The sequence below is a fragment of the Myotis lucifugus genome, unplaced genomic scaffold, assembly GCF_000147115.1.
Source record: "Myotis lucifugus unplaced genomic scaffold, Myoluc2.0 scaffold_111, whole genome shotgun sequence".
In the NCBI taxonomy this organism is placed as follows: domain Eukaryota; kingdom Metazoa; phylum Chordata; class Mammalia; order Chiroptera; family Vespertilionidae; genus Myotis; species Myotis lucifugus.
Window position 1 is genome coordinate 818975 of NW_005871159.1, and position 7488 is coordinate 826462.

The 7488-nt window shown below is 36.8% G+C and overlaps 1 protein-coding gene across 2 annotated transcripts in view; it reads right to left on the reverse strand.

The window, feature by feature from the left end:
• Window positions 1-1547: 1547 nt before the first annotated feature.
• LOC102424099 (cysteine-rich secretory protein 2-like) overlaps window positions 1548-7488 on the reverse strand; it is a 15242-nt gene continuing 9301 nt past the window's right edge. Inside the window, exons 6-10 of one of the 2 annotated variants that reach the window (XM_006093217.3) lie at window positions 6818-6905; window positions 5992-6137; window positions 5477-5574; window positions 3626-3714; window positions 1548-1965 (exon numbers count right to left, since the gene is read on the reverse strand). In XM_006093217.3, coding sequence (XP_006093279.1) covers window positions 1838-1965; window positions 3626-3714; window positions 5477-5574; window positions 5992-6137; window positions 6818-6905 — 549 coding nt within the window. In that variant the 3' untranslated portion in view covers window positions 1548-1837. The remainder of the gene's footprint in view (window positions 1966-3625; window positions 3715-5476; window positions 5575-5991; window positions 6138-6817; window positions 6906-7488) is intronic. The other variant, XM_023757708.1, reaches the window with a different exon arrangement.

Below are 7488 nucleotides of genomic sequence, written 5' to 3' on the forward strand. Positions count from 1 at the left end.
ATCCTAGAAAGATGTCTGGGTTAAAGAGTAAATGCACATGTAGTTTAAAGAGTAAATGCACATGTAGTTTTGGTAGACATTGCCAAATACCCCTCCATAAAAACTGTAGCAGAATGTGGGGGTTTTTTATTTTTACAATTTGAGTGGTGAAGTGCTATGTCAGTGAGGTTTAAATTTCCATTTATTTTTATGAGTGAAGTAAAAAAATATTTTTTGTTTAGTGACCATTTTAATCTATTTTGATAATTATTTGTTCATGTTCTTTGCCCATTTATCATATTTTTCACACACACACACACACACACTTTTTTTTGAGAGGTGATAGCTTCTTAATAGCTTTTTCTATATAGACAATGGGCAGTTTAAACTTTGTATCTCTAATAGAGTCAATTTTTGTATTTTTATTTTCCTAGCAAATTATTTATCTAGGTTTCCAAATATATTTGTATAGAGGTTTTAATAGTTACCTCCCTGCCACATCTCTTTCTCTTTATTTCTTACATTTTAATAGCTGTTTCTCTCTTGCCATCTTGTTAAATTCTTTTTGTTTTATCTTTCTTTCTGTATTAAGCCACCTAGTCATTTGTCTATTTTACTAATTCTAAAACACAGAATTTTGATTTATTAATTATATACTTTGATTTTCTATTATCTATTTCATTAGTTTCTGTTTTTGACTATCGTTTTCTTCTTCACTTTAGATTTACTCTACTATTCTTTTTCTTATTTTAATTTTTTTAGTAAAAATGTTTGAGGCAATCATTTTTCTTTTTATCACTACTTGTAAAAGATAGAGTGACTTGACTGTTGTTTTATCAATCTTAAATTACAATGTAGGCAAAGACTCATCAATGATAAATCTCTCTAAAATACTTATTACTATTGTTTTTCTTCCTCTGAGGAGGATATATTTGTATATATTGTCAGATGGTACCCTCTTTTGAAAAATGTATCAACTAAATAAATAGGATTATCAAAATGTCAAAAAGTAAAAAGAGCCCTGGCCGGCTTGGCTCAGTGGATAGAGCGTCAGCCTGGGGACTGAAGGGTCCCAGGTTCGATTCTGGCTGAGGGCACATGCCTGGGTTGCGGGCTCGTTCCCCAGTGGGGGGTGTGCAGGAGGCAGCCAATCAATGATTCTCTCATCATTGATGTTTCTGTCTCTCTCTCCTTCTCCCTTCCTCTCTGAAGTCAATAAAGAAATATATTAAAAAAAATAAAATAAATAAAAATAAAAAGAGCCAAAACCGGTTTTGGCTCAGTGGATAGAGCGTCGGCCTGCGGACTGAAAGGTCCCAGGTTCGATTCTGGTCAAGGGCATGTACCTGGGTTGCGGGCACATCCCCAGTAGGAGATGTGCAGGAGGCAGCTGATCGATGTCTCTCTCTCATCGATGTTTCTAACCCTCTATCTCTCTCCCTTCCTCTCTGTAAAAAATCAATAAAATATATTTAAAAAAATAAAAAAATAAATAAAAGAAAGAACACCTATTTTCATGGAACATGTGATTCTTTTTATAGGCAATATTTTGGGACCTAAATCCTGTGGTTACCACTTTAAACATCCTCAATTTGATTTAATTTGTTAACTTTAAAGTACCAAATGTATCTCAAAGTCCAAAGTTGGCATCATGTTGCTTTTGTAAATCGATGTATGAGAGAGATTTCTGTGAAGAGCCTAGAGAAAAAGATGCATTACTGTTTGGAATCAAATTTGTAACTAACCTGCTTACCATTTCCCCTCTGGGAAGTGTCAATTGAATGATGCACCCTTCTCCACTAGGTCTAAGTAATGCAGCCCTTTTCCACTTAATCTTGAGCATTGCACGTTGAACATGTCAGTAAATTTTGTTTTCACATAAACAAGTAGCCTTGCACTTTTCCTTGAGCAATTCATGCCCACAGCCCGCTGTTGTCTTCAAGGAACCACAGTTACTAAGGAGATCTTCGTACTCACAACTATTGGCTGTAACAAAAACAGATTAGTTCCATGTTATTTTCCTTAGTAGCAGCAAAACAATTCATACTTTCAAAATGCATAGGTGTAGGGAGCCTGGCTGGGCAGTTCAGTTGGTTAGAGAGTCATCCCAATACACCACGGTTGCAGGTTTGATCCCTGGTCAGGGCATATGGGCATATACAAGAATCAACCAATGGATGCATAAATAAGTGGAACAACAAATCAAAGTCTCTCTCTCTCTCTCTCTCTCTCTCTCTCTCTCTCTCTCTCTCTCTCCTCAGTTGGATGCTTATGCTAATAGGATAATTCCAAGCTCTTTAGCAAATAGCATTCGGCAGTGGTATATTCAACTTTTTTCTTCTTTAGTTGATTTATAGCTTTGATATCATCAATATTCTGAATTATAGCTTTATAAAAAGAAGGCTAACTAAAGGTGAATGAATTTGAAAGGTAAAAATCTCAGTGAGGGTCAACTCTATTGTTCATAATTTTAATGAAAGTATCCCAACTATGAAAGACCAACAGGTTTTTTTACTTCTATTTATGAGAACTTTGAAATGATATATATGACATTTATTTTATTTTCTCCTTTTGCAACAGTATGAACCAATTTTGTATACAGATTGAATTTTTGTTATTAAAAAGTACACAAAATTGCTATCAAATTATAGGGTAAGTGATCATTTGTCAAGTCAAACATTATGATTCCAATTGTACTATAAAAATATGATAATCAGCCGAAACCGGTTTGGCTCAGTGGATAGAGCGTTGGCCTGGGGACTGAAAGGTCCCAGGTTCGATTCCGGTCAAGGGCATGTACCTGGGTTGCGGGCACCTCCCCAGTGGGAGATGTGCAGGAGGCAGCTGATCGATGTTTCTCTCTCATCGAAGTTTCTAACTCTCTATCTCTCTCCCTTCCTCTCTGTGAAAAATCAATAAAATATATTAAAAAAATATGATAATCAGCATGATGAACATATTAGCACAAAATAAATTTAATATTTGGTTTGCCTGTCTAGATTGAGCCATAATATTCATCTCACATCTGTAGATTTATAATTTTCATTTTTTCAAAATACCACCTTTTGTCTAATGATACTTTGATGAAATGAACTAGTTACCAGAAACTTGTATAGTTAATATAAATGAGCTCTGCATAGTCACAAAGCCATTGATGGTAGATGTTTCATCATGTTAGAAGTGGTAATATTCTTTTCACTACAAAACATATCTATATATATAAAAGGCTAATTTGCAAAGTGTCCCCTCGGGAGTTTGAACGGGAGACCGGGAGTTCAATCGCTAGCTATGATATGCGCTGACCACCAGGGGGCTGCACAGAATGAAGGAAGAAACCAGGAAAGGGATGCCCAGCCAGAAGCCAGAAGGAAGGCCCTGGCCAGCAGCTGGAAGGCCCCAATCAGCCCTGATCACCAGCCAGGCCTAGGGACCCTACCTGTGAGTGAATTTCGTGCACCAGTCCTCTAGTGTAAGTTATAAAAGTGTATAAAATGTTCCCTTAAACACATTCTGTTGAGGAATCTCTCTGTATTTTGCATCAAGATAGTATTTAAATTGGTAACCCTAGGAGAATTCCTAATCCATAAAAAGAAAAGAAAATATCAACTCTTTATTATAACAGCAGGTAAAATCACTTCAAACTTACTGCATAGTCCATTGTTACAGTTATTGGGGCAACTGGCACAGGGTTCTCCTTGTTGGTAAGGGGTATTCTTTTTACTCACATTATTGCCACTGAAATTTAAAAAACATAGTGTCAAATATTTTTCACTTTGCTGTTTCATTTATACTCCGAGGGTAGCATTAGTCACCAAATATACCTAGTTATTAAATATATTCAAATATGTTACCAAAAGTGAAAAAGTACAATTCCCAATGTGTAATTCAGATGGCCTCCAAATTAAGAAAATACCTCAAACATTGACCCATCTCCTTAACTGTAATTCTGTAGGTTGAACAACTAAATTGGATAACTACAGTCTCAACTTTCCAGAGTATATTTCAACACTCTATCTCCCACGAGACTTGGTTAAATTGGTGAGGCAGTGCACCCCAAAGTGCTGGCTTGGGTTCGAACACATCTCCTACCCAGACAGACAGGAGAAACTCTTGGAGGCTAGAGAGTTGTAGTGTGAAAGAAAATACTCAATGCTACCATATCATGTATATTTGGAAGATGATAAAATATCATAATTTCTCTGATATGTACTAGGGACAGTAAATACTTCTAGGCAGGAACAATGATATTTAAATAGCTAGTGGTGTGTCTGGGGGGGTGGGTTCTCTCATCTCTGCTGCCCCTCATTATTCACTCCACCCCTCACTTCAGATGCCTCCCCTCTCACAGCCAGGCAGTGAGTCTGAGTGCATTCTGCTAGGACTTTTCACTTCTTTCTAGTGGCAAGTCACTGTGAAGGCCACACTTCTCAGATGGGAGATCAAGATCTCCAGGTTATCTACAATCTCAAAATAAATCCCATGGGAGATTTGGTTTTGGGGGTGCCCTTGTCTCTAGTCATAAGGAATTAAAGCTAAGAGATATGTTGAGATTAGATCTTTGATATGTCCATAGGCTTTATTATGGATGACTTCAAACATATTGCTTGTTGAAACAGCATGTTTCCTGCTACAAATCAAGACAGTATGGGGTGGTGCATTATGGAGTTGTTTTTGTGTGTGAAAACTGCTGAGGCCGGCCAGTGTGGCTCAGGGGTTGAATATCAACCTATGAACCAGGAGGTCACAGTTCAATTCCCGGTCAGGGCACATGCCCGGGTTGTGGGCTCCAGGAGGGGGTGTGCAGGAGGCAGCCAATCAATGATTCTCTCTCATCATTGATGTTTCTATCTCTCTCTCTCTCTCCCTCTCCCTTCCTCTCAGAAATCATAAAAAATATATTTTAAAAAAAACTGCTGAGAAACAAAGACTTAAGATGTTAACTTTTTCTGGACTCTGAAGTATATTAAAGATCTCTTGAAAAACCATTGAAACACAAGAGAAGGAATCATTTTTAATGGTAAAAAAATGTAAATGGTTTGTAGATAAACAGGAGCAGAAACATTTTTGCAGAAAAGGCAGAAATCACAATTTTTGATCCCAAATTTGCCACTGCACTACCACCCCTTGCTTAATCATCAAGCATCATTAGGGCATGAAAGCAGTGAGAACTGATGATATCTAACTGAGAGACATGCACACTCCACATGCTCAGGGAATAATCTTGAGCACTTGGGAAAGGCAATTGTGAGAGAAGACATTGTTTTATAATTGAGAAAACAAAGCTTCAAATTTATACTTGGTCTTAGAACTTGGTCTCTTCTCTGGTAAGTTGAATGTATCTCACCTTAAAGATCATTCACCTAATAATCATTTCCAAAGAAATACTTTCCTTTACTGAAACATGTGTTTTTATTCTGATTTGACTAATATATGAAAATTTAAAAATATCAAATTGCAGATGGAAGTATTGACTTTGATCTCTAGAGTGTATACTTACGCAGGACAATAGTGGCAAACGTAGAAGTATTTTAGATTCTCTTGATTAGGACAATAAGCAACTCCACATCCAAGACGGTAAGATGAGTACCAAACAAGCTACAAATCCATAAGGGGATATATAAAGAATAACGTAAGAAAGGGAAAATATTAAAGGACAAATGCCAAAGAAAAACTTGAAAAAATGTTACTACTATAGCTTGCAGCCATGTATTTTATGGAAATATTTACGTTATTGAAACAAAGTCACACACTTTGAAAATATTAAATTTTTATGTGCATTCACCACTCTGTTCATTTGTAATGTTGGAAAAATACAGAGTGCACTTTCCAACCAAGAGTTATGCAAGCCATCAAAACAAAATAATAGCTGCGGGTGAAGTACCAGTCCAATGTTACTGTATTGTACCGATTTGGGCTCTTTTCCCCAAATTGAACCCTGGGATGGGTCATAATTTGAAGAAGCTTTCTATATTAGAGCATTCATGGTAGAAGTATTTTCACTGTTCCCTTTACCTGGGTATAATGTCCAACCACTGCACCGGGAGACTTTGGTCCTGCACCATAAACAAAATCGTGTCTCTCTTCATACCAACTTTGGACTGCACTTGACCACTCATTAGGGTCACTTGACATATAGAGATTCTCACCGCATTTCGTATCTATGAAGGAACAGATCGTGAGGAAAGCAATAAAGCTGCAATGGTAAAAGAAATCAACTATTTGAACACCAGGATCCTTGATATGTCTTCTGTGTTTTTGGAATAGGCTATATGATTCCATGCGTTATAGTTACACAGTCCATACAAAAATACTTGACTGTTACCAAAATTTTTTTAATGAATCAACATAATCAAAATATCATCCTGATTTTAAAAAGTTTCATATTTGTAAAGAAAAAAAATCAGGTACAATTCCACATAATTCAACATATTTTGTGAATACAAAATAAATAATTTCAGAACACCAAATGGCTATACAATATCACAAAAGGACAGTGGATTAGAAATCAGAAAGCCTGGTTAGCTTTCCAATATATCTCACTACATCAGGTTGTGTTCTTGGGTAAGTCATTCCTTCCACATCCTAGTTTATTCGTGAGCAAGTTGGGAGGACCAAATTAGATACTGCTTGAGATATTATTTGCATAATAATCAATAAGCACAAAATGGCATTTATCATAACTATTTCTCCATCAGATACTGTGATTTTAAAAAGCCAAATACAAGTAACATTTATTCATAGTCTTAATGTAATACACTAGAAGAATCCATTCTATTTTATTTGTCCACTATTATTTTATTTTTTCATTTATTCAACAAATATTTACTAATTCACATACTGGTTTTTCGGTCCTCTGGATCACTGTGTTGTAAAGTGCACTTGTTTGCCCACTTCTGGGCATTTGCTGTTGCTTCTCTATCCCATTCCTAATTATTATAAGGAAAAAATATATACACTTAAAAGTTCAACTCCAACAAAACATATGCATTGTAATCTGATTGATAAGATTAATTTGCACTACTTCAAAACTTCTGTAGATGTATTATCTATTTGTCGTTGTTCTTACAATATCTCTGATGTGTCTTTATCTGCCACAATGCCCATTTCCCACAAAGACAGTCCATAGGTGATGTATCTAACAAGAGCAATGACTATTTATGATCGCACAGCAGCCACATCTGGGATTTTTAGTGATGGTACTATTCTAAATACTGACCACCATGTGAAGTATTATAATTATACTAGAGGCCTGGTCCACAAAATTAGTGCATGGGGGTTCCTCAGACCGGCCTGCACCCTCTCGCAATCTGGAACCCCTTGGAGGACATTTGACTGCCAGTTTAGGCCCCATCCCATAGCAGGATGGATCCTAAACCGGCAGTCGGACATCCCTCTCACAATCCAGGACCACTGGCTTCTAACGCTGGCCTGCTTGCCTACCTGATCACCCCTAACCACTCTCCCTGCCTGCCTCATTGCCCCTAACCACTTGCCTGCCTGTCTGCCTGA